The 26,740-nt window shown below is 38.8% G+C and overlaps 1 protein-coding gene across 1 annotated transcript; it reads left to right on the top strand.

Moving 5' to 3' along the window:
* Positions 1-1,279: 1,279 nt before the first annotated feature.
* Positions 1,280-26,279, top strand: LOC135310843 (carnosine N-methyltransferase-like). The gene is made up of 8 exons (XM_064439899.1): positions 1,280-1,676; positions 2,752-2,944; positions 3,677-3,840; positions 11,746-11,886; positions 16,565-16,743; positions 18,879-18,992; positions 23,400-23,503; positions 23,815-26,279. Exons 1-8 carry the CDS (start codon positions 1,312-1,314, stop codon positions 23,914-23,916), a joined length of 1,362 nt encoding a protein of 453 aa, XP_064295969.1. The 5' UTR covers positions 1,280-1,311; the 3' UTR covers positions 23,917-26,279.
* The last annotated feature ends 461 nt before the right edge of the window (positions 26,280-26,740 follow it).

Raw genomic sequence — 26,740 nt, 5'->3', positions numbered from 1 at the left:
TTATCTCAAACCATGAATTGCCTCACTTTTACTCTTCCGATTCTCTCCCCCGTCCCACCAGGGGGGAGTGAGCGAGTGGCTGCGTGGGGCTTGGTTGCTAACTGGGGCTAAACCACGACACTCCACAAAGCTAGCACACTGCACCAAGAAACTACAAGGTATTTATAGTTAAATGTGTCAGTAACAGCTAATATTCACACAAACACCCCCAGCTGATCATTGGTTAGTTTCTTTCTCACTTCAACTTAAATGCACAGATCCCTTTAAGTTTGCCACACATGCTCAGAGAGTAAGGGGCTTATTCGAGTTTGGTGTTTTCTGTCCTATGAGTGTGATTTTTAGTATTATAATGAGGATAGTTCAGATAAAGGACACTTAGTTTTAGTTCTTATCAACATCCCAATTAGTTGTCCTCCTTGACTATATACTTTTTCACCCAGCTTTTGGTATCTTCTGAGGAGGGATGTTCCCTTTTATCAGTCTCTCAGTTCTTCTTCAAGTATATAGTCATAAAACATATTTATTCCCTATCTCTCAGCTCTCTTCTCTGGCTGCCAAATTCTGTTTTGCCAGGCTCACATGGTTCATTGTTATTACTTAGCAGAAAATTCTGTTTTCTTCAGGATGTCGCTACCGCTTCCTGCTGGCGTCTAGACAAAATAAGGATGCATGGCAATGCTCTTCAGGACTTCAAATTGAGGAGGGGTTTGACCCTTAGAAAGGAGGCCCTCCTTGCTAAGAGCTGAGAACTTCAGAGCAGCTAGGTAGGCACATGTTCTCTTAAGGTATGCTGCAAAAGCATTTCAGAGTAATTGGCATTGTGTAAGCAATCCCAAAAAAGTATAATATTCTACAGATGGGGTCTAGCACTATTCCACAATAAAACTTGTCTCTCTCCTTGTGATAGCTAATATAAGGATATTGAGTAATTTACAAGGGAACTGATAAAAAAAATTGTCTATTTTTTGGTGGGGGAGTGGGTTTCTTTTGTTGATCTAGTCAAACTGTCCTTGCAGAAATTAACCGAGGCTAATAGTAGCTACGTAGCATCATAGTTAGACCAGTAGTAGCATCAACGGCAGATAGATCCATGTAAAACGCTGAAAAGATAGAGAGGGAGGAAGAAAAAAGCTGATAGCAACCTGCTACCTCTGCATCACCCCACCCAAGCCGTGCAGCATCAGGGTCAGCACTCGCCCCCGTCCCTTCACCTCCAGACGGTTTACTTCTGCGCCTACACCGAGCGGACTCCTTCCGTCCCATGGCGGAAGTGAGCTAGCGTGCGCGCGACTATTAGCCGTGGTTGTTGTTATGATGTCGGTCGCATGCGCTGTGTCTCGTAAAGCGCTGCTGTTGCGGCCCAGGAGCGAGAGGGATTTACCGGTCAAGGCAATGCACAGGGGGCGGCAGCGGCAGCAGCGGCAGCAGCGGCAGCAGCAGCAGCAGCAGCAGCAGCAGCAGCAGCAGCAGCAGCAGCAGCAGCGGCGGCGGCGGCGGTTGGGAGAGTGTGGGGGCGGTGAACAAGAGGCGGAGGCGACGGCGCTTCCGAGCGACGAATGGTGGCGGCAGCCGCAGGAATCGAAGGTGTTGGCGGCGGCCACGATAGCCAGGGCAGAGGAGGAGCGGTTGGAGCGGGAGCATTTCCGGAGGATCATCAACGCGTTCCGATACTACAGGTAACAGAAATGTGCTGCCTCACACGCACGGCCACGTGGCCCAGCTCTGTGATGGGGTGTTGCCCTTAAATGTCCTGAAAAACAATAGTAGGTCCTACTGACAGAGAAATCCACGTGGTGTTTTTTGTGGCAGATTGTCGGGGAAATTTTTGAGAGACTTGTTAAATTGCAGAAGAAATAAGGTCGTCTGAAAGCACTGATGGATGTAATTTTGTTATAACTAGCTATCTAGGCATTTGTTGAGTCAGAAAGGTGCTGGATAGCCCTTTTAGGGATGAGATAAATGAAAGGGGGAGAAATAAACCCCAACCCCTGACTTGCTACCTGAATCCATAGAATGAAGGAGAAAACATAAGTAATTGAAATGGTGGAAGGAAAAAAACCAGCCTTGGCTGAAAAAAATCCAGTCCTTGACAGTATTTTGGGGAAAGGGAGGACTTATTTTTTTGCCTGGCTCAGTTACACAACCAATTTAATAGTATTCATAGTTGAGGCTGTTGAAAGAAGACAATTTAATGCCTTAGTGGGGCCACCAAAACTCCAGCATGGTCTGGCATTGACTGTTATGATTCCTTCAGAAGCAATTGATTTTTGAGGATCCTGCTTTCAGCTGCCCTATTTCCATTCCACATTCCAGTTTTTCTGTAGCCAAAGGTTACCATGATATTCAGCTGTTTCATCCCGTTTAAATTGTATTTGTGAAATAATGTGGCTATTTTTATGGGTTTGTGGGTTGATTGTTTAATAAGTTGCATCATTTTGTAGATCTGTGTATTAGAGGTTGTGATCACCTGTGCTGGAAATGAGAGGCTGGGGATGAAGCTGTAAAACAGCGGTCCTCTTAAACTGTAATGTGTCGTTAAAAGAGTGGTAATGTGGAACTAGAGCTTAAAACAATCATTTTGCCTATAAAATTCTTGAGAACTTGTTCTCTAGTAAGGAATTATGAAGTCCGACTACTGAGTTGAAAGAATTGGATAGTTGTAATTGGAGTAGCTTTGAGTGAATTCTTTGTATTTATAATATGTATTGCTGCTAAATATCCAAAGACTTTAATTTTTTTTTTTCTTCCTAGAACTAATATGTATGAACGGGTGAACAGAACAGAGAGACAGTTTAGATCTCTCCCAGATAACCAACAGAGTCTTCTTCCTCAATTCCTTCCTCACCTTGATAAGATTCGGAAGTGTGTTGATCATAATCAAGAGATACTACAGACCATTGTCAATGACTGCATTCATATGTTTGAAAACAAAGAATATGGAGATGTATGTTAAAATGAACTTTTTCATATTTCAAAACTAAATTTTGTACCCTTTGGATTTTTCTAGCTCTGCTCTGGTTACATTTTAAAGTTAATTTTTCAGTTGGCTATATAGACCATAAATGGTATCGTATATCTTATTGTAGGTTATTGTATGTTATGGCATCCTAAATTATTTATTTTAGGTAGTCCAAGTATTCTGGATGTTAGCATTTGTAAAATTTAGTGCAATTTTTGCACTACTTATTTGCCTTTCAGTGTGGTATCTAGCAAAAAAAATAATTGCACTCGGACTTAAAAGACTGTCAGTGATGGAAACTGAAGTCTTTTTTTGGTATCTGCAGGCTAGGTACAGTTCTGGGCAGCTCTAGTGTGAGTTTTCCATGCTGCATCAGTAACATAGAGGGATCTCCCTCTTACGGTGAGCAGTTCAGTCTCATCACTAGCGAAGTCCTGATCCTTTCCTGAATAACTACTAGTTGTGCTTGGTTATGCCATACTGTATGTTGGTTTTGTGATTTGGTCTCTTGGGGGCTGAACTGAGACCACCAAACTCAATCCATTTAACAGGGCTGGATTTGGGCCCTGGTCCCAGAAGTGAGAGGTAAGTACTTTGTCAATTAAAACTCCCAACAGCCCTAATACTACTTGTCTGTTTCTATATTATTTTCTGTTTTTCAAGTTTAAAGATACTTGGTGCATTTTTCATTAATTATTTTTCCCCCACTTTAATTAGGGAAGAGGGAAGATTACACCAGCTTCTACATTTGACATGGATAAATTAAAATCAACTTTGAAACAATTTGTGAGAGACTGGAGTGAAGAGGGGAAGCCTGAGAGAGATTCCTGCTACCAGCCAATCATTAGTGAAATTGTAAAGAACTTTCCAAAAGAAAGATGGTAAATAGTATTTTAAGACTTACTTTTATGTGGGCATACAACATTGTAAAAAAAATAACAAGTTTTTATGGAATAAGAAAAGGCTTGGTTTCAAAAATACAGAAATAACCATGAATGCTATGGAATTCATTGTTTAATTGAGAAAGTTTGTTTTTAGCAGAAGGTATTGGAAAAGAGCAGAATCATAAACTTGACATGGAATTAAGCTGACAGTAAAAACTTTTTTTTTTTTCCTGTGGCTTCATATAACAGGGTTCATGATAACTTTTCATGTAATAGTCTCCAGGAGACGGTAGAGCTAACCCAGTGGTGCTTGGTGAGTTAAACTTTACAGGTTACCTGACACTCAGTGTGGGCTCTGCAGATTAAGGGAAAGGCCCTTGTGACAGCAGCAAGTACTTGGGGGAAGGGGGAAGGAAGGAAGAAAAGTCATAAGCCTCAGTGTAGTGTAGTTTTATTGCACTTAAAATTTATAATACAAATTCTTAACTTCAGCCTTGATTTCAGGCAGATAATACAATGCAAGTCTTGTAAAAATTCTGTTGCATGTGTGCACGTGTCGTGGTTCAGCCTCAGTCGGCAACTAAACACCACACAGCCGCTTGCTCACTCCCCCCATCCCTGTGGGATGGGGGAGAGAATCAGAAGGCCCAAAGAAAACTTGTGAGTTGAGATAAGCACAGTTTAATAATTACAATAAAAACAATAATTATAATAATAATGATTATTATAATAATGACAATAATGATAATATAATAAAATGGAAAAGGGAAAAAAAAAAAAGGAAAAAAACCCCAAAACACAATCGATAAAACTGCTCACCACATGCCGACCGACGCTGCCCGTCCCTGAGCTGCGATTGCTTCCTCCCTGCCCCGGCCAGCTCCTCCCAATTAATATACTGGGCATGACGTTACATGATATGGCACATCCCTTTGGTCAGTTTGAATCTGCTCTCTTAGCTGTGCCCCCTCCCCTCCCGGCTTCTTGTGCACCTGGCAGAGCATGGGAAGCTAGAAATGTCCTTGACTAGTACAAGCACTACCCAGCAACAACCAAAACATCGGTGTCTTATCTCAACATTGCTTTCATACTAAGTCCAAAGCACAGCACTATGCCAGCTGCAGTGAAGAAAATTAACTCTATCCCAGCTAAAACCATGACAGCACGTACCTTTGTAACTGCATTGGCTTATTAGGAAATGCTACCAAAATACTAAGTGTTGTGGTGTTTTGTGCTGGTTTTAACTGGGATCGAGTTAATTTTTTTCATAGAAGCTAGTATGAGGCAATGTTTTGGATTTGCGCTGGAAACAGTGTTGATAACACACTGATGTTTTAGTTACTGCTGAGCAGTGCTTACATAGAGTCAAGGCCTCTTCTGCTTCTCACACCACCCCACCAGCGAGTAGTCTGGGGGGTGCACAAGAAGTTGGGAGAGGACACAGCTGGGACAGCTGACCCCAACTGACTAAAGGGATATTCCGTACCATATGACATTGTGCTCAGCAATATAAAGTTGGGGGAAGAAAAAGGAAGTGTGGGATGTTCAGAGTTATGGCGTTTGTCTTCCCAAGTAACTGTTACACATGATGGAGCCCTGCTTTCCTGGAGATGGCTGAATACCTGCCTGCTGATGGGAAGCAGTGAATGTATTCCTTGTTTTGCAATGCTTCCATGCACGGCTTTTGCTTTACTTATTAAACTGTCTTTATCTCAGCCCACCTGTCGTCTTGCTTTTCCAGTTCTTTCCCCCATCCCGCTGAGGTGGAGTGAGTGAGTGGCTATGTGGTGCTTAGTTGCTGGCTAGGTTTAAACCAGAACAGGTTTTTAAGGTAAACTTAAGTAAAAGTATACCGGTAAAATCTAGGAAGAAATTATTGCTGTAGGAATTCTGTAGTTACTGTTTCTGCCATTTAGCTTGATTACCATAAAATACATTCCAGTTTAAATTTGATGCTCTAAAAATGGGAAAATTATCCCATACTGTGTGTGTTTTGATGTCACTTGTGAGCTTTGTAATCATAAGCATAACAGGTCAGAGCTTAGATTTGATATAGCTTGGAGCTACTGTGGGTTTCCTTCTTTCTCAGTGATTACTAATAATTCACTTGTACCAATTTGAAAATACCTTCCACTTAATTGTCATGAGTGGGGATTGCTAGTGGTGGCAGAACATAATGTGGATTTTGATATGGTCAAATGGACATGTTAGATGGATTGCTTGGTTTCTTTTGCTTTGGGCTAACTTATCTCAAGGTGGATGCATCACTTAAGATATTCTATTTGAAGATTAATGTTCTGCAGTACACTGAAAAATAAAACTTTAATACCCTTCCTTTGTTTGATGCAACACATTCAAGAATCTTCAGTTGTAGAAAAAACTATAGTAAGTTTAGTTTTTACACATTTAGGTAGAAGATTTATTTTTTTTTTAAGAAATCTCCCTAGCTAGGAGATTACCTAGGAAAACGCACTAGAAATAGAGCTTCTTTCGTTTCTATGTCTGATACTTAACTTATAAACACTAGGCAACTGCCTCTTGGAAGATGTGATATTCAGCTGGATTTTGACCAAATGTAATAATCTCTAAAACTGGTTTTGAATTTTGACTTCATGGAAATCCTCCTTTATTTCTTAGTTTATAGCTGGACATTGCCAATGTGTTGCATATCTGATATAAGACTTAGAAAGCCAAACAAGTTGGATAAAAACTGTTAAATTTGTGAGATACAGTGTATTTCTTGTGCTTAACAGGTCAAATCATTGTTCTAAAAGCAAAATTTCAACTTCCATAACTAGAAGCATAACTTTAAATAACTATTCAAGGAAATAATTATAAAGATTTACAAGAAATAATTCAAGAATTATTGCTTTTACTCCGAACTCGTTGATCCTTCATAGGAGGTAGTAGTGCCATCTTATTTTTATATAGTTTGTGTAGGAGAAGATCACGCTTCAGACATAGACCTTGTTTATTTCCAGCCTTTTGTAATGTCACTAAATTACAGTACTGTTTTATCCTGGTTAAAGCTGAAGACCACCTTAACTATAGATGGTTGCAAAATAGTAATGCTCAAAAACCAGCCCATTTTTAGCAGGCTGTCTGAAACAAGAAACAGAAGCATCCTACTTTCAGTTTGCAAAGGCAGTAATGCTCCATAAATTGGCTTATTAACTCTATAGCTGTTCCTCACAGGTTTTTTTAATAGGTCTTCAGTGCTTAATAGCACCCTATATGAGGTAAAAATGAATTAAATATTACAAATTATCTGATGTAGGTCTATAGGAGAGGTCATAGTTCTATTTTGAAGATTAAAATTATTACTTTCAGCAGTTCGCATTTTGGGGTGGTTGGGGATTTTTTTGTCTGTGTGTAAACTGTTAAAGCTTTTGGTTATGGAATAAGTAACTGATCTAAAGTCAAAGGGGCCGTCTCCAAGCAGGACCTCACAGTGGGCATCTGCTATCGACCTCCTAACCACGATGATGAAGCTGATGAAGTGATATTTGGGGCACTAAAGCAAGCTTCTGGCCAACAGAACCTTGTCCTGATGGGTGACTTCAACTACCCAGACATCTGCTGGAAGAACAATACGGCAGCTCGCATGTCATCCACCAAGTTCCTGGAATGCATAGAGGACTGTTTCCTGATACAAATGTTAGATGTGCCAACCAAGAAAGAGGCGCTGCTGAACTTGCTATTCACAAACCGAGAAAACCTGCTTTGTAATATCTCGGTTAGTGACACTCTGACTGCAGTGACCACAATATTGTGGAGTTCGGGATCCTGCTGAGTGTGCTGAAGGTCACCTCTAAGACAAGGATTGTGGATTTTAGAAGAACAAACTTCAGTTCACTCAGGGCTCAATTGGGAGGGATTCGATGGGAAGCTTCCATGGAAGACAAAGGAGCTAGTGAGTGCTGGGAATTCTTCAAGAACTCTCTATTGGAAGCACAAAGCCAATTTATCCCCTGCAAAGGAAAGGGAAGTAAGCGGAGCAAGAGGCCCCCATGGCTCAACCATGACCTCCTGGGTCTACTCAAATCCAAAAGGGAAGCATACCAGAAATGGAGAAGTGGAGGATTATCCGCCAAGAACTACAAGGGCATAGCCAGAGAGTGCAGAGATGCAGTTAGAAAAGCAAAAGCCCAATTTGAATTGAAACTGGCTGTAGACATAAAAAATAACAAGAAAGGGTTCTTCAGACATGTCAACCACAAGCAGAAACAGAAGGAAAACATAGGCCCACTGTTAAACAGAAAAGGAGAGTCAATATCCAATGATGCTGAAAAGGCAGAGGTCCTCAACACCTTCTTCACCTCTGTCTTTACCAGCACTGTCAGGTCCCAGGCTTTGGGAATGAAATTGCCGGTTGATCCAAACACCAACCCACCATCAGTGAAGGAAGAGTTAGTATATGAATTACTACAGGAGCTTGACCCCCACAAATCGATGGGCCCTGATGCCATCCACTCGAGGGTGTTGAGAGAGCTGGATGACATCATCGCAAGGCCACTCTCCATAATCTTTGAGAAGTCATGGAGAACGGGGGATGTCCCAGAGGACTGGAGGAAGGCAAATGTTACCCCTATCTACAAGAAGGGCTCGAGAGAGGTTCTGTGTAACTATAGGCCCATCAGCCTTACTTCAATCCCTGGGAAAGTTATGGAACGAGTCCTCCTGGGGGCCATCACAAGTCAAATGAAACACGTGACTGTGAAAAGCCAACATGGCTTCAGTAAAGGCAGATCATGCTTGACAAACCTGGTGGCCTTCTATGTCAAAGTGACTTGCCTGGTTGACATGGGGTGGGCGGTGGACATTGTCTACCTGGACTTCTCCAAGGGCTTTGATACAGTCCCCCACAGTCTCCTGCTGGAGAAATTAATGCGGTATAGCCTAGGCAAGTGCAGTGGGTGGGGAACTGGCTGACAGGCCGCACCCAAAGGGTGGTGTTAAATAGCTCCTTTTCCAAGTGGCAACCTGTCACAAGTGGAGTCCCCCAGGGATCGATATTGGGCCCAATGTTATTCAGTATCTTCATAAGTGATCTGGATAACGGCATCAAGTGTAGCCTGATGAAGTTTGCTGATGACACCAAGTTGAGTGGGGAAGTAGACACTCCAGAAGGGAGAGCCGCTCTGCAGGGAGATCTGGATAGGCTGGAAGAGTGGGCCAGCAAGGACCTTATGAAGTTCAACAAGTAGAAGTGTAAGGTCATGCACCTAGGAAAACATAATCTGCGAGTGCAGTACAGACTGGGATCCACCTGGCTGGAGAGCAGCTCTGTGGAAAGGGACCTGGGTGTCCTGGTGGACAGAAAGCTCAACATGAGCAAACAGTGTGCTGATGTGGCCAAAAAGGCCAACAGGATGCTGGGTTGCATCAAAAAGGGCATCACCAGCAGAGATAAAGAAGTCGTCATCCTGCTCTACTCAGTGCTGGTCAGGCCACACCTGGAGTACTGTGTGCAGTTCTGGTCCCCTCTATACAAAAAGGATGTGGACAGGCTGGAAGGGGTCCAGAGAAGGGCCACCAAGGTGATCAAAGGATTGGGAAGCCTGCCATATGAGGATAGGCTGGGAGAACTGGGTTTGTTCAGCCTTGAGAAAAGGAGGCTTAGAGGGGATCTCATCACCATGTACCAGTACTTAAGGGGTAGCTACAAAGCAGATGGAGACTCCCTTTTTACAGGGAGTCACCTGGAGAGGACAAGGGGGAATGGACACAAGTTGCTCTTGGGGAGATTCTGATTGGACACGAGAAGAAAATTTTTCACATTGAGGACAGTCAACCATTGGAATAATCTCCCCAGGGAAGTGGTTGACTCGGCCACATTGGACACCTTTAAGAGTCATCTGGTCAGGGTGCTGGGCCATCTTGTCTAGACTGTGCTCTTCCTAGAAAGGTTGGACTAGATGATCCCTGAGGTCCCTTCCAACCTGTGATTCTGTGTAAAGTCTTAGACAGATGTGACTGAAGTTGGAATGTTTTGAATTTTACATTTATCACCAGTAAGCTTTATCTAAAGTTCAAATTGGCATGAGGAAACATCTGATAATAGGTTGTATGATTCTGAAGTCAACACCTTTGTGCAACTTTACTAGGAATTCTGTTTTTGTTGTCTGTTGTCAGACACAACTAATATGATGCCACTTCTGTCCCTGTTGTTATAGCTCTGAAACACCAGTTGGTTTTTTCTTGTCTCAGTTTAGAACAGTCTCCATTACAAGTTTGAGTTTCTGTTGAATGGAATGTCTTGTATTCTAAAAATGTGTACTGCACATGTATCTATTTAAAAGTTTAGTATCTGTGGTCATTATAGAGATGTAGTAGCACTTATATAAACACCATGCCCCACACCCCCATGGCCTTCCTTGTAGAAGAGAGGCAAATAAAAACTTGTTTCACAGAAGTGCCTTTAAATAATAGTGAAGTTGTATCTTGATTTCTTGCTTTTTGTTAATTGTAAAATTAAACAAAACAAAACAAACAAACAACCCCCCCCAAAGTATAACTTTAAAGGAATAAAAATTAGGCATTTAAAAACCCTTTTTTTCTTTTTTTTTAATTTTTTTTTTTATTTGTGAGGCTTCACCAATTATGTGATTAATCCACAAACACAAACCAAAAGGCACTGTTAAAATTGCTTTGTTAGTTTGTGTGGCCTTTAGAAAAGGATAATACTTTCTCTCTCCTGTTAGCATGATTTCTGAAGATCATTACCTACCTTTCAGAAGTTATTTAACTCCCTTGCTCATCTTCATGTTTATACAGCATGCTAAACCTTCTGATCCCTTTTTAGCATCCTGGATTTTTAAGGGATCAAAAGGCTTTGCATTTTGCTTTCTCTCACAGTGGGGGTATGGGTGGGGGTGTGTTTGGTTTTGTTTGGGTTTTTTTGTTTGTTTTAATGCTGATTGTGGCTTCATTTAGTTGCATTTGTATATTAAATTAATACACAGGTGTTTTGCCTTTGAAGGTGAGATGTAAAAAGGAGGGAGGACTGAGTATTCACACTTGCTTTTTTGATATATGAAATTAGAAAGTCTCAAGCAGGACTACCTAGGGCAGGTTGCATAAGACAGCTTTTTAGTACCTTCATAATTTTCTGCCTGGAAGGGGAGAATACTTTGAGATTTTTAGTTCTTGTATTTACTAGTTGCTCAACTTGGAAGGTGGGAAAGGTTGCCTTAAATTTCTCAGTAACCACACAACTGCTGGATGCCTTTCTGTAGTCTTCAACTTGATGTCTAGTTATGGGAAGTGAAGGGGCAGATAATTACGCTGAACTTTGGTTTAGGAAATTCTATGTTGTTTATGTGCTTGAGGGAAATCTGCAAACAGTATATTTAAAAACCCACAGTTGCTGAAAAGTTACCTATTTTCAAGTTTTTAGAGTCTGAATTGCTCATGAGCTCATGTTTGCTTTGTGGTTCTGCTGTCAAAATACTTTTTCTTCTTTACTGAGTATAAAGTGATGTAAGAAAGAACTTAATTTCTGATTGCTAGAATACTAGTTATCAATGGACATTATAGAAGAATAAATGGTGATATGTGAACGTTTGCTCTTTCTGCAAATCACTTGAGTATTTTAATGATAACCAAGTTATTAAATATATTTTTCTTAATTATGCACTATACTCTGAATAAGGATTACATAGGCATAAGTACTTTTATTCTGTGTGAATATTATTTTGAGTCTTTTCTGTGGGTTTTTCTTTATACAATTAAGTGATCTGATCAGAACTGGTTTGGTTTGTCTTTTAAAAAGTAATGTCGTACAGGAAGTACATTATAACATCTAAGCATATGGGGGGAAAATGTTGGACTGGACCTCAATATGTTTTTGTTAAAGAGGTATATGATAGAGACTTGACTACTATTTTTGTTTTGTTGCAGGGATTGCTCCAAAGTTAATATCCTGGTACCTGGTGCTGGGCTAGGTAGATTGGCATGGGAAATAGCTATGCTCGGTTATGCTTGCCAAGGAAATGAATGGAGCCTCTTTATGCTCTTTTCTTCTAACTTTGTACTCAACAGGTACATGGCTTATGTTTTACTTGCTGTTTGAAACCTCCAGGTACTAGGGAGGCAAAAGTATAAATGAGGAAAAACTTGAATAAATAAAGGTCTTGAGAATAGATTTGTAAGTTCTAACAGACAACCACTTTTTAGAGTGTTTTGATGAAAAAATGAGTGGGGATAATTGGAGCAGGAAGCATTGTATTTGAGTCTAATGGCTAAGTCATTAGGCTTATAGTAGCAAGCATGGCTTTTAAGTTACGCGACTTGAGATTTCTAGACTCTGCCACAGACTTCCTGCATAATCTTGAAAAGGATTTAAGATTTTTATTTCAAATGCATTTCTATAAAATGCACATCTCTCTTGGGTATCAAAAATGGCTTAATTAAGATATGCATGATACTTAGTGATGGTGACTAGTATCAGAGGAAACCTATTAATGAAAATGTTATATTCCATACTAAAATTTAAGTTACTGTTTCTACATTAAAAGCAACCAACAAAACATGCTGCACCACTTCTTAAGCAAGTTCTGTCACTTGAGTAATAATTACAATAATGATGGTTCTACAGTTAAACTGTGGTACTAAATTTGAATGTAGGGCAATAACATAAATTTCACTGTATAGGTTTAATTTAGAGTGACATTTTTGTATTTGGTGTTCTCTCACTTATACTGGAAATTATTGATCTCACAATGAACTTGGAAGAAGGTAGTAAAATGTAATTGTTCTTGTAAGAATGAGAATGGGAAGATTATGGGTGGGGAAGTATGAATTGACATGCCTTTGAAAACACATAAAATATTGGCTTATACTTATACTTATTGGTGGTTTGAAGCTCTGTGTGTGAACTGTTATTCCCTTATGCTAGGCATGGAAACAAAAAGATGATCCCAGATCTGTTATTGCTTACCATTCAAATACAGACCAAGGGGAAGACGTTTTTTAGGGCTGCTGCATGTCTGCTTAAGACAGTATTGGTCACTATAATGGAAATAAATATTTGCTATAGATTTATTTGCTCTTTCCTTACATTATTCATAAATTATTGAGTTGATCTAATGCCTTGCAGCTACTGAAAGGAGGAGGTTGTGGTTTTTACTTATCCCTAGCTATACGGCCCTACTGGCTCTTACATTCTTTAGAACTTCAGAAATGATTCAGTGCAGTATAAAACAATTTAGTTACCCTATTTGGCAGCACTGGTTAGCTGTCATGTTGGTTGAAACCAGTTAACATTCTAATTTTTTTGTTTTCCTTACATATGGAATCTTTGGCCCATATGTGGAATTCTCCTGAAAATTCATGCTTAGCTTACTCTAGTACTCCAAAATTCTTAGCATCTAATGTTCATGTGGTGCTTCCTATTAGTATAAAATGTATTTAGCAAAGAGGTATATATGTGTTATTATATTTGCTAATAGTATTTAATTTTAGACAGTGAAATTGAGTGTTGCTCAGCTGCTGTAACCTTCGTCTTTCCTGGGCAAGTTATCGATTACAAGTTTTGTTATTGGCATGGAAGACAATACAGAGAACTGTTATCTTTGAATTTCAGTCAGTTCAGTTGAGGTGCAGGCATTCCTTTCTGTCAGATTTAACCTTGGGATGTCTATTAAGGTTTTAGGGACCTTTGAGATCTGTTATTTTAGTCTTAAGTGACTGTTCCCAGTTAGCGTTCTGAAATTGACATGTTTGCCTTCCTGGAACTGGAAGAAACAACAATGAACAATATGAGCTGAAAATACCAGTTAAGGAAGAATATGGTAAGAAAGAAGGATTTTTGCAAATAAGTGTTTAGCTATAATTCCTTTCTTCTTCCCTTCTTAATTTATCCAAAAAGGGGACTGAGTTGGTCCCTAAGGCTTTCCATGTTGGAAGGAAAATAACAGCTTTGAATTAAATGCTAGTTTAGTTTATTTGGGGATGAGGGTGTTGTGATTTTAAAAAAAGAAAATTTAACTATGAAATAACTTCTTGAAAATTATTTTTAATTTTACCATTTAAACAGCGTGACATGATTCCTAATTAATTTTTTTTAGTTTATAGTGGCATGAGGGTTTTGCTATTGTATGCTTATAGTTTGGATCTGCATTCTTTTTCAGTACTTTTTATTCCTAAAAATAAACCAAGGTCAATCCTGAATATCAAGTCTACTACTCCGGTGGGCCTTCCAGATTTGGTATAGTGGCTTACATCTTCTGTATACAAAGTGATATCTGACATTTTTTTAATACATGTTAAAAAACCCAGCAACTCTTAAATTGAGAGCCTTTGTTATTGTGGATAAAATGTCATAATTCAATATGTTGTGAACACAGAAGTGCATCGAGGTATAATTATGGTTGCTATGAATATTTGAAATTAATCAGTGCAGTTTTGAAAAACTATATTGGTTAAAGTGCATTATTCCATTAGGAAGCTCCAATTTGAAAATAAAGTGGCTCTGAAGGAGTTAAGCTATAATGGCTCCAAAGCTGCTGTAATCCTGGATATAATGACAGATGGCAGAGGTGATACCTAGTGATATGCAGGCATGCTTCTTACGTGTTTTTTTGAAGAATAAAAACTGTAAGAAGCATAATCAGTTGTCCTGCCTCTGGAAACCATACAAAAATTTTCAGGTAGCCTAGAGTCACAAGGACACATTGCATCCCTTTGACATCTGATGGGAAGGGAGACACTAGATCTTATGTGGTCTCATTTCTCCACTGTGCAACAGGATTGATCTAGTGTGCAGCTGATTGCTGACTTGCTATGTCTTGCAGCTGGAGATTCAGAGCAGACTCAGTAGCCTGTCTGACAGCCCTTCAGTAGAAGCAGCACTTATGAATATTTGAGAAAGTTCAGTTGGAGTAATATAAAATCACTTTGCACCCAAATGAGGGTAGGGGTGGTTTAAAATGCTTTCATTCATACAAGTAGGATTCACACTGACAGTTGGCTAATCTTTACTTTCCTAAAAAAGCATCTAATCTTGATACCTTGAGAAGGTTTCTTAATTGGTCAAAAGTAAGATTTTACCTAATCATCTTGTCTAGAATTACCTTTTCAGACTGAGCGTTACCCAATATATGTACTGTACCTATTAGAAATAAGTGCTTCACACTCTACTACTTAAACAACTTTAACTCCCTACCTATATTTTTTCATTAGAAAGATGGTAGCTGTAAGGGACTGCACTACTTAAGTTTGAGATATAAATTATAAAAGCTGGAAAAGGGAGGTTTTCAAGTTTGAATATGGAGAGGGTTTGGCTTTTTATATTAAGTAGGGAATTGCTGCTGGAACTGTTGAAGTCTACATGTATATATTTTATGCTCAAAAATTAGAAGTATTGGAAGGTATGTGTTCCTTTATGGCTCAGAAAAATTTCCTTTATCTACTCTGGTCTCTTAGTTTCTTTGTGTTGCTTTTTCTGAAAATTTCATTGTTTTACAGAAATGTTCTGAGGACAATACAAATTGACCGTGAGCACACAAAGAATGCTGAAATAATTTTAAAAAAAAAAGTTAATCTATCAAATGTTAAGTCAGCCAAAATAGACATGTCTTGCTTGAAGGAAACAAGGCCTATGTTGTCAGGGTTATTTCCCTGCTTGTTTTCTTTGATTGCATGTATCTGATATTTTTATATCCATTATATATGGAGACAGTTGATGAACTCTTTATACTGTTGTTCAAATACAGTTAATTTTTGTTTTTACTGAGAAAACTAAATACTACATGGAGATGGTAAAAAAATTTTATTTCAAAAACTTTACCTCAGATGCTTTATATCCATGAGCCAAGAGTGCATTTTCTATAACCTGGAAGACTGCTTACACTTTTAAAAAGTACTTGTTGACAACATCTCTCATAAAATGCATATCCTCTGTTATCTCCGAATATCTAGTTATGTATGTGTAACATAGCTTTAGTAAGTGAGCTTGACTGCAGAATTTGGTAGTGATACATGGGAGAGAAAACTGGTTTTGGTTTTTTTGTTGTTGTTTAGTTTTGGGTTTTTTTAAAATTATGAATCATTTGCAGGATTGGGAAAAGCTTTTTATATGTTAATACTATTTTCATCACTTCTTAGAGTAAGTGTTCATTTAGTTGATCATGTCAATCCACAAATAAATAAAAACGTTTGCTTAGCATAATTGCAGTACTCCAGATATTATTAACTTAAAATGACATCTAGTGAAAAGCTACTGTGCTTTGTGAAAAGGTGAAATTGATTAATCTTTTGAAGTTTAAATGCATCATTTAATTTTGCATCTGAAAAATGTTTTTGTTTTGTTGTGCTTCAAAACCCCTGTGATTATGGTTCAGGAAAGGCAAAAGAGTCTAGAATGAGAACAAATATTATTCCCAAAGAAATTTAAGACAAGCATGTTTCTTTTGGTTTTGTGTTTGTTGGTTTGGTTTTGTGTTTGTTTGTTGTTGTTTTTTAATAAAACAAACAAAAAAGACAACACCAAAAGGCTTAGCTTTTCTGGATATACTGAATTACAAATTTCATCCATCCCACAGAATCAGGTTTGTCAAGTCCCTTAGAAAAGTTCTAGCTTTAGCATTAACTTTATCAATAAAACAGTGGATGTTGTGAGTCTTTTTCTGTATCATTTTATATTCAAGACACCTACACTTCTAGGTAATACATAAACAATTAATTTAAATTGAATTGTTATGACTTCCATGTTTTGCAGATGCTCTGAAATTAACTCATGTAAGCTTTATCCCTGGATTCATCAATTTAGCAATAACAGAAGATCTGCTGATCAGATACGACCCATTTATTTCCCTGATGTTGACCCTCACAGTCTTCCTTATGGTTCAAACTTCTCTATGACAGCAGGGGATTTTCAAGAAATTTACTCTGAGTGTAGTGAGTAAATGCAAATATTTAGTCTTTCCTCGGAATTATCTTTAGTGTATTTGTAATGAGACAATAAGAAATGATTACAAATAGAGTAGAACTATATCTGTAATCATTAAGAAAAAAAGTACTACCTATCACAAGATTTTCTTATTCCTAATCAGCTTTGCTTTTTTTTTCTTTTTTAATAACTAAAAAGAAAAACCCCAGCATACAGTAATATATTTGCTGTAGCTAGCTACTTGCCTAACAGATCTTTGCTGCAGTAGTCTCTTTTAAAATAAAGACAATATGGCAAAGTTAGGGAAGGGTTTACTTGATGTTTAAAAAAGTGATGTTAAGGAAGTGAACAATGTAATTAATGCATTCTTTTTTTGGGGGGGGGGGGGAAGTATTTTTGTTAATTAATTTTCTGTTGTAAGAGCAAAGCAAACTTTTTTGATAGTAGTTAATTATAATTGAAACAAATATATGCTTATTGACAGTAGCAAGTATTTCAGGGGCATATTATGGGGATGATTATTAAAGATTGAGACTTCCCATCAGTACAAATACCCTTACTTTTCCTGGTGATATCAGATTAATTGTGCTATCTTCACTGCAGCTATAAAGTAGTCTTTGTATGAGACTAACCTAATGTTGAATTAACCTGCAGAAGATAACCTTGTTTAGCACATACCAATTACACATTTATTCTTTGATTGAAGAATAGCACTTATCTAGTTTTTTTTCTTTCATATGTAGTCTAATATTTAATACTTCAGGTCTTAGTAGAGCAAATAACAAGAAACATGAAGTATTCCGATTTAGAGGTAACTTTTTTTTCCCCCTCACATAGTATTGGATTATCACCAAGGACTTATGTTTTCCAGTTCCACATCTCTGTCCTCATTGGACCCATATTTCATTCTGATGAAAAATAACTAGCTTTTGATCTGCCACTTTTTTGTGCAGCTAGGCTTCTAGATATTTTCTTATAAGATGCCTTTGTCTGAAAAGTGGATTCATCTCCCTGCGTGCAATGAGTCAATAATCACACACTCAGAAGAGACATTGCTAATTTATTTCAGGGTTGCGCAAGCCTGGGTGCTCAGTGGTTTTCCACAAATCAAGCACACTGAAGCTGGCTACCTCATTATATTTGTACAATAAGTCCATACATATTCTGCCAATCTAATACATATTCATTCTAACCTACATAGGTTGCATAATAGCATTAAGTCACTCCTCTTGGCTCTGTTTCAGATCCTTCTGCACATGCCTTCCTCTCTTCAGGGTTCTTGGTGGTCTTTACAGATGAAGTATCCTAACCCTTTTTATCCATATATATGATTGCATGTCACCTAAGGACAACTCAAGGCTATTTTCTCTTGCCAACTCCTTTATTTTCTTCCAAAAGGAATGCTTGTCCTTGATTAAATGAATAATCACTGATGGCCAAGATATCCCATCCCTAAGTTTAGGTTAAATATTAAAACATGAAAACAGTGTTTGATCAAAAATAAAGGAGTCTAGATTAATGCTAATTAAACATAGACAATGCCTCTTCTTTCCAAGGGGGGTTGTTCTCTTACACCTTCCTTATATAACTGCTTAATTTTCTGAAGATGCTGTCTTGTGAGGATATCAGATTATTTTTTTAAAAAAATTTACAGAACTTAAACTTTTAAAATTTCAGGTGCATGTTTAGACAAAAACAGACTCATTCTTGACAAGGTAGTTCTTGAAAGATCCTGCTTGTTAAATACACTAGTAAAAAAACAATTGGAGAAATGTTCAGATACTGGATAAAATATTTTGAAGTATATTTAATATGTTACAGTAATTATGTTTTATAATATATAAGCAATTTATATTTTATATAAGATATGCAAAGAATTATTTTGTAAAATGCACAGATATGTATGCATTAATTTTTTACATTTTTTTCAAAATATAGACCCCACAAACGCAAATCTAACTGTCCATCATTTATGTAAAACACTGTTTTGCATTTAGTTTCTGGTAAATGCGATGAGTCTTCAACTCTTATTGTTAATTGAAGCAAATCCTGAGTGTAATATAAATATTGGTGTTAAATTATATGTTTTTATGGGAGAGAAACATTGAAACTAATATCTGTATAATATATTCTTTTGGTACAGATACATGGGACTGCATAGCAACTTGTTTCTTTATAGATACAGCACATAATGTCATTGATTATATCGATAAAATATGGAAAATATTAAAGCCTGGAGGCATATGGATAAATATAGGTAAGTGTGACCAGTTGTCTTTTCCACAAACTCGACTTCTGTTTCCTCACATACAAGGCACCTAGTACCTGAAAAGAGTTGTGGGGATGGAAGTGTCTGTGCTGACAATTCTACAGAGCTAGGGCTTTCAAATTATCTCAGGCCTCTTCAGAATATGTCCAATGTGTCTTAGTTCTAATCATGTTAAAACCATGTAGGATTTTTTTGTTTTGGGGTTTTTTGTGTTTGGTTTCGTTTGTTTGGGGTTTTTCAAATAGAGAAGCAAAGCTGTCCAGTGCCAGGTTTCACATTCATGTGTCACGAATTTAAGGTAGACAAATGTAGTATCCTGTATTCTTTTTGCTAGTTGTCATAGTTTTAGCTGGGATAGAGTTAATTTTCTTCACTGCAGCTGGCATAGTGCTGTGCTTTGGACTTAGTATGAAAGCAATGTTGAGATAAGACACCGATGTTTTGGTTGTTGCTGGGTAGTGCTTGTACTAGTCAAGGACATTTCTAGCTTCCCATGCTCTGCCAGGTGCACAAGAAGCCGGGAGGGGAGGGGGCACAGCTAAGAGAGCAGATTCAAACTGGCCAAAGGGATATTCCATATCGTGTAACGTCATGCCCAGTATATTAATTGGGAGGAGCTGGCCAGGGCAGGGAGGAAGCAATCGCGGCTCGGGGACGGGCAGTGTTGGTCGGTGGCTGGTGAGCAGTTGTATCGTTTGTGTTTCTGGTTTGTTTTTTTTTTTTCCTTTTCCATTTTATTATATTATCATTATTGTTATTATAATAATCATTATTATAATTATTATTGTAATTATTAAACTGTTCTTATCTCAACCCACAAGTTTTTTTTTTATTTTTTGTGCTTTTGCTCTTCCGATTCTCTCCCCTGTCCCACAGGGGTGGGGGGAGTGAGCGAGAGTGGCTGCGTGGTGTCGAGTTGCCGACTGAGGCTGAACCACGACAGTCCATTTTGGCACCCAACGTGGGGCACAAAGGGTTTGAGATAATAACAGTTGCTGGTCACAGCATTGATTCATCTGTTCTCAATATTAGTTTGTCCAGTCTATACCATGCTGATTGTAAAGTACACGTTAAAAATTGCTGTTGGTTTTTGTAGTTTGCTGTGCTCTGCACTGACTAGAGATGTTTTGCCTAGGAGATTTGTTATTAAAACACTGGCCTTGAGCATTATCGGTTATTTAGGTCTTGCATGGAAGCCATTACTGTACTTCGGCTACCACCTCATGGAGACAATTAACAATTATACCTCCTCCTCTGAGAGGTTTTTTATGGAGGAAATACAGAATGGCACCTTAGCTACCATCTTATGTCTCCTCCTTCATTACAACAACTTTTCAGTATCTTGAACATCCTTGGGTAGTTAAGATACATCTGTTGCTATTGCTGTGGCAGACGGTGTCACTTCTGTCTAAGGTTAATAAGCAATTTAAGAATATCATCCAGAGATCTGCCCCAAGGCTCAATAGCTATGCGTGGCAGGGTATGTGGGATAGTATGGGCAAATGCCTAAGACGGTGGGCACCCCCAGTGTTGTGGGACTTCACCCCTGAACAAGTGCAGAATCCTGAAAAATTAGTAGAATACTTAGAGAAAGTATGTTGTCACCCTGGCAACTCCAAAGAGCTACAAATCACTGCAATGTGCTGGGGCCTGGCCCATGCCTATTGAGCCCTGTTTAACACTATTCAGTACCCCCAAGGGGAAGAGAAGGCCTCTGGATCTAAAAAGACAAAGACAAGGAAAGCAAGAAGCACTGCGGCCACTCAAACCCCCACGACAGACACTGCAGCTACTCAAACCCCGGTGACAAGCGTTGCAGCTGAATCCGAGGACCAACCCGTGCCAGTATTGGTCGCCCCTATACTCAAGAAGAAATCATGGAAGAGAAAGTCAACTCGTTTAGAAAGAGACGATGAAGAACCAGGGCCATCACAAGAAGAGGAGGAGGAAGAGAAAGAGGAAGAACTTGTACAAGAAACAGAAACTACCCGATCCCTATCCTTGAGTGAGTTGCTGGATATACGGAAAGATTTTGGGCGTTGTTCAGGAGAGCACATTATCACCTGGCTGCTCCGATGCTGGGATAATGGGGCCAGTAGCCTGGAATTACAGGGAAAGGAAGCCAAACAACTGGGATCCCTTTCTGGGGAAGGGGGCATTGACAAAGCAATTGGAAAAAGGACAAGCCCTCAGCCTCTGGAGGCGACTCCTGTCAGGTGTGAGAGAAAGGTATCCCTTCAAGGAAGATATTGTATTTCGCCTAGGAAAACGGATGACCATGGAGAAAGGCATCCAGTACCTGAGGGAACTAGCCGTGCTTGAGGTGATTTATAGTGACCTAGACGATAAACAGTCATCCAAAGATCCAGACGAAGCCCAGTGCACATGACCCATGTGGCCGAAGTTTGTATGGAGCGCACCACTGATGCATGGGAACTCATTGGCAGTAATGTCCTGGAAAGATGACGAGACACCAGTGGTGGCGGAGGTGATTGATAGACTCCGGGAATACGAAGCAAATCACTCTTCCTTGCTCATCTCTGCTGTTGAGAACCTGTCCCGGGAGTTCCAGCAATTCAAAGAAGATATGTCCTACTCCCCACCAGTACGGAGCAGTATCTCAGCCATTAGGAATAATTGTCACTTTGCTCAAAGGAGAGGATACACACCATGGGGCACACTATGGTTTTACCTGTGTGACTGTGGAGAGGACATGAAGAAGAGGGATGGAAATCCTACATCGACCCTAGAGGCACGGGTACATGAGCTGCAAGGGAAAACAATCACTCAGGGAGGTTTCTCCAGGAAAGCTGCTACTCCAGTTTCCAGTGAGCAAGTCCCCAGACAGAGGAGCAGAAGCACTGATTTTATTTCTGATCTTAACAGAGACACTTTTGATTCATATTTACAGGAATTTACAGGGGGTGCCCACTGCCCTAGGTATTTGCCCATGCTATCCCACAAGCCCTGCCACTCGTAACTGTCAAGCCTTGGGGCAGATTTCTGGGTAATATTGTTAAGTTGCTTAGTCAAAACCAAAACAACATGCCCAAAAACTAACAATAAGTGCACCTTAACCACCCAAGGATGTTCAAGATACAAAAAGGTTGTTGTAATAGAGGCAGAGACATCATAGAACAAAGTTGCAAAGGTACTATTCTGTATTTCCTCCATATAAAATCTCTCCGAGGAGGAGGTATAATTGCTAATTGCCTCAGCAATGTGGTATCCAAAGTACAGTAATGGTTTCAGCAAAAACCCCAAATACCAGATAAAGCTGAAAACCAGTGTTTTCATAACACATCTCTTAGGCAAAACGTTACTAATCACAGCAGAACACAGCACACTAAACAAACCAACACCAACTGCAAAAAGGACAACATGGTGCTGTGACCAGCAGCTGTTATTATCTCCAACCCTTGAGCCCCACGTTGGGCGCCAAAAAGACTGTCGTGGTTTAGCCCGCAGCTCAGCGCCACACAGTCGCTCGCTCACTCCCCCACCGGTAGATGGGGGAGAAAATCAGAAGGGTAACGCTCATGGGTTGAGATAAGAACAGTTTAATAATTAAAATTAAAAGAAACAACAACAGAAGTGCAACGTAAAGGAGAACAATGAGAGGCGCGAAACTCGGGGTGGGGGGGAAGGGAAGGGGGAAGGGGGAAGGGGGGGGGGAATGAACCACCGAAACTAACTGCACGCAATGCAGCCGCTCACCACCTGCCAACCCAGCACCACACCTCCACCAAGCCGCAAACTGCCCCCCCTTAATATACTGGTCATGGTGTCACATGGTATGAAATGAACATCCCATTGGCCAGTCGGGGTCAGCCACCCCCACCGTGGCCCTGCCCCTCCCAGCCTCCCGCCAACGCCAACGCGGCTGAGGGCAAGAAGCTGGAAGGGTAGCCGTCCCCGCCCCTCACCCCCCCACCCCAGGGAGGAGAATTAACCCCTTCTCAGCCAAAACCAGCACAGTGTTCTAATTTGTAGAATGCTTCTAAGTAGAATAAGGCTTAAGAGATTTGGCTCAAAAGAGGAGACTTAAAACTTTTGCCACGGTAAGGGAAAGGCAGACCAAACTTGGACATTAAACATTTTGTATAGTAGCAGTTGGTTATTCAGTCATTGCACCAGTCCTGGGCAGCTGCAGAATGTGGACATAGCCCACAGCATGTCCTGCCTCCTGTTCTGTAGAGAGAGCAGTGATGCTAGACTGAAATTAATTATAAAAATCATATTCGAGTGATAGAAATGTGGTGGGTTTTTTGGTCTGTATTTTGAATATTGTCGGCTTGGATATTAGCATTCTTAACACTTTCTGTATGTACTTCTGATTTTTTTAAAAAAATTGCCTTTTTTAATAGCTTTTTCCATTTTTTCTTTATACTGTAGGTCCTCTCCTTTACCACTTTGAAAACTTGGCAAATGAACTTTCTATAGAGTTAAGCTATGAGGATATAAAAAATGTTATACTGCAGTATGGATTCCATATAGAGGTAAGATGATGCGGCAATTTTGAATGAATAGCATTGGTGTAAACAAAACTAACTTCTTCATACAAACATTTTACCTTAAATGGACTGCAGTTTAATGGCTAGACTAATAACTTTTGAGAGAGTTAAATGTTTATAGTCATGTTCTTTTTTATTTTGTTGTGTTGGGGTGTTTATTTTGTTTTGTTTTTTAACCTGTGTAGACAGACCATGAAATCTGTTGGTAGAAAGTATATAGAAATTTCTTACAGAGAGAAATTTCTACAGTGCCTGTAGAGGAAGGTATTTTGAAGACTTCTGATTTTTACTTTCAGGTAGAGAAAGAATCTGTATCGTCAACATACACTGTGAATGAACTCTCCATGATGAAATACTACTATGAATGTGTGTTGTTTGTGGTGAGAAAACCAGAATAGAAGAGAATTTGGATAGGTTAATCAGAAAAATGCTAGCTCGAATGCTAAAACTGAGAACAAAACAGACTGGGTGATGTCTGGACAAATCAGTGGTGCCTTCTTACACCTAAAATGATTTAGATAGCATCTATTTTCTTAATATCATCCAAACATGTAGTGTGCCGTGCGTATTTGTAATGTATTATTGAAAATGGAGGGGGAAACGTACACATACACGATATGCTTTGGAATGCATTTATTAAAAAAAAAGGTAACATTTTCATGTGTATAAAATTTAATGTTTCCCCTAACCAGGCTAGTTCTCCATAAATGCTGCCTCATTTTTTTTCAGAAATTTATAATATTTTTTTCTATAGTGTTATTTAGCATACTAGCTGTATCACAGTTCAGAGAAGTATTTCTAAATGTACACTTAAATTATGAAGTCTGAAATGGGTTGAAAAGTTATTCTTGAAAAATTATTCTTGACATATAATAACTATCAGAACTGTTACAGCATTTTCTGTGGAACTGGAAATAGTGTAAATAGGAACAAAGTAGACTATTGTATGAATTCTAATCTGAATCTGTCTGTACTGCTGTTAACCATTTACTCAAAACACAATCTGTAGACAATTTGAAATACTATGTGAAAGCATAGTATCGAATGAAGAAAAGCAGCATGTCACAGAGGAGCAGTAAATTAACCTCAGTTCAGGAAAAACACTAATTCTGATGAATCTTAGTGTCAAAACTGAAATGTTGGATGCTTTGCAGACTTAAAATATATTGATCTTTTGAGTCACCTACCTATTATTTAATGCCAAAACTGTCTGAAGCAATATCTTTGAGAGCTTTCTGTTTAATTATCTTTTACTTTGAGTTCTTTTCTTTTTTTAAAAATTAGTAGCATAGCTGAGTTATCCATGCCATGAAGAGGTGGTGGGACATAGGAAATGCCTTTTTTTGTTGTGTGTCGTCCCCCATCCCCCATCGCCCCCCACAAAAAAAAAGAAGGCATGTAAATAATATGTGCTGTAACCAAAGCATCTCCTTATCAAAGTCAGCATATGCAGGCCAATTGGTAGATAATTTGTTTGTGACTTGAAGGCAGTTTACTCATGCTACATTAAGATCTACCTCTTGCTTCCTTATCCTAATGTTTTCCTGGCAAATGAGGCTTAGGTGGATATTCAATCTACAAATCCTGGTGTTACACAAGAGAGACCAATTTAAAGCTGAAACACTACCATTACAACAAATTTTTTAAAAAGCCAACAAAACCAAACAAAAAAAACCCCTTGCATACCACAAAAAAAGAATTTTTTCCTTTAATTTCCTTATTATACTATTTACTCTTTTTTTTTTTTTTTTCCTCCTGTGAACTTGGATACTTTGCCTTTATTATGGTGGGTTTGGTTTTAGGTTTTATTTTTTGGTTAGTTTTTTTTTCCCCTTAGATAAAATGTGATTAGTGTTTAATTTCATTTTTCAAGCTCCTTGAGGGCAAGGTGAGGTTAGGTAAAAGTTGATTATGCAATTGCTGAATAGTTATATCTGTAATACCACCCAACTTGTCTCTTGTAACCACTCTGTAGTTACTCTTAAAATGTGATGTTCTTGTTTTTACAAATAGACAATTGAACTCTGGCATTCTGGTTGAATCTCAATATCCTTTGTTCTCTTGGTTTTTTTCTTCACTATCCCACACTGTCAAAAGTATCTTTTTTTTTTTACATTGCTTTTGGAAAAATATTTTTTTTAATTGACTTAAATCAGGTGTATAGTGATGCGCTTTTGTTTTAAATTTGGAAAATACCAATCTGTTTCTGATGCTTTCCTTTTGAAGTATAACAGTTACATTAAGAGTTGGAAGTAGAATAATCTTATGAATTACTTGAATGAATTAGTGTGTTATCTGCAGTCCTATTCATGAGTTCTTAAAAATCATTATTTGTATTTTCATGGACAGGGATAACTGTGTATTATTCTGTGTGACTGCATTATTTTCTTCAATTGTACACATGGGGGGGGAACCTGCATAACTTGTTTAGCAGCTGAAGCAAAGATAATTTAAGTCACTTAAACTGTATGTGGTATTGTAATTGTGCAAAATATGCTTCATAATCTGCAGAATAGTAGTACTTCTTTATATGGACTAAGTTTGATAAATGTAAAATGTCCTGTATTTTTATTTACATGTAGTACATTATAAAATCAGTTATGACAATAATGTCCACAATAGGCTTGATTTTTTTTTCTTGGATATTACAGTTTGCAGTATGACTTATCTTTGATTTTTATCATTTACTCAGTGGTAATTTTTTTTTTTTAATTCTTGGTATGTAATCAACTACTGCATTAAAAGTCCCAGGAATGTTAGAGCTGTCTGTAAGTTCTGAAGTGTTTTGTTGAATATCTGGATTAAGTGTCTTGTGGAAACATTATGACCAAGAATTGCTGTGAGAGGTTTTTCCAACTTCCTGGGGTGCTGCAAAAACCTCTGTTTCCTAAACGTTGCAGCATGTCATATAGCCTACGGTGCCAAGCCAACAAATGAAACCTTGTGGCTGGTGTTTACTACAGGCTACCTAATCAAGGGGAGCCTATTGACTAAGCATTCTTACTTCAACTACAGGAAGCATCACGCTAGTGGGCTCTGATCCTGCTGGGGAATTTGTATTGCTGGAAATCTGCATCTGCTGGAAAAACAGCACAGCAAGCTAGCTATAAGCAGTCCATGAGACTTTTTTTAGAGTGCATCAAGGATATTTCTTAAGCCTCACCAGGGAAAACTGTTACTAGACCTGATGAACACAATAGAGCTGTCAAAATTGGTGGCAGT

The sequence above is a fragment of the Phalacrocorax carbo genome (genome assembly GCF_963921805.1).
Source record: "Phalacrocorax carbo chromosome W unlocalized genomic scaffold, bPhaCar2.1 SUPER_W_unloc_2, whole genome shotgun sequence".
Lineage (NCBI taxonomy): Eukaryota > Metazoa > Chordata > Aves > Suliformes > Phalacrocoracidae > Phalacrocorax > Phalacrocorax carbo.
The sequence above is the reverse complement of the archived record's forward strand: the minus strand, read 5'-3'. Positions and strand labels throughout refer to the sequence as shown.

Bases quoted from the DNA above. Each gene is read 5' to 3' on its own strand.
- LOC135310843 (XM_064439899.1), top strand. From the start codon at position 1,312: ATGATGTCGGTCGCATGCGCTGTGTCTCGTAAAGCGCTGCTGTTGCGG. The intron at 1,677-2,751 runs GTAACAGAAATG...TTTTCTTCCTAG, and splicing joins AACGCGTTCCGATACTACAG to AACTAATATGTATGAACGGG. The intron at 3,841-11,745 runs GTAAATAGTATT...GTTTTGTTGCAG, and splicing joins AACTTTCCAAAAGAAAGATG to GGATTGCTCCAAAGTTAATA.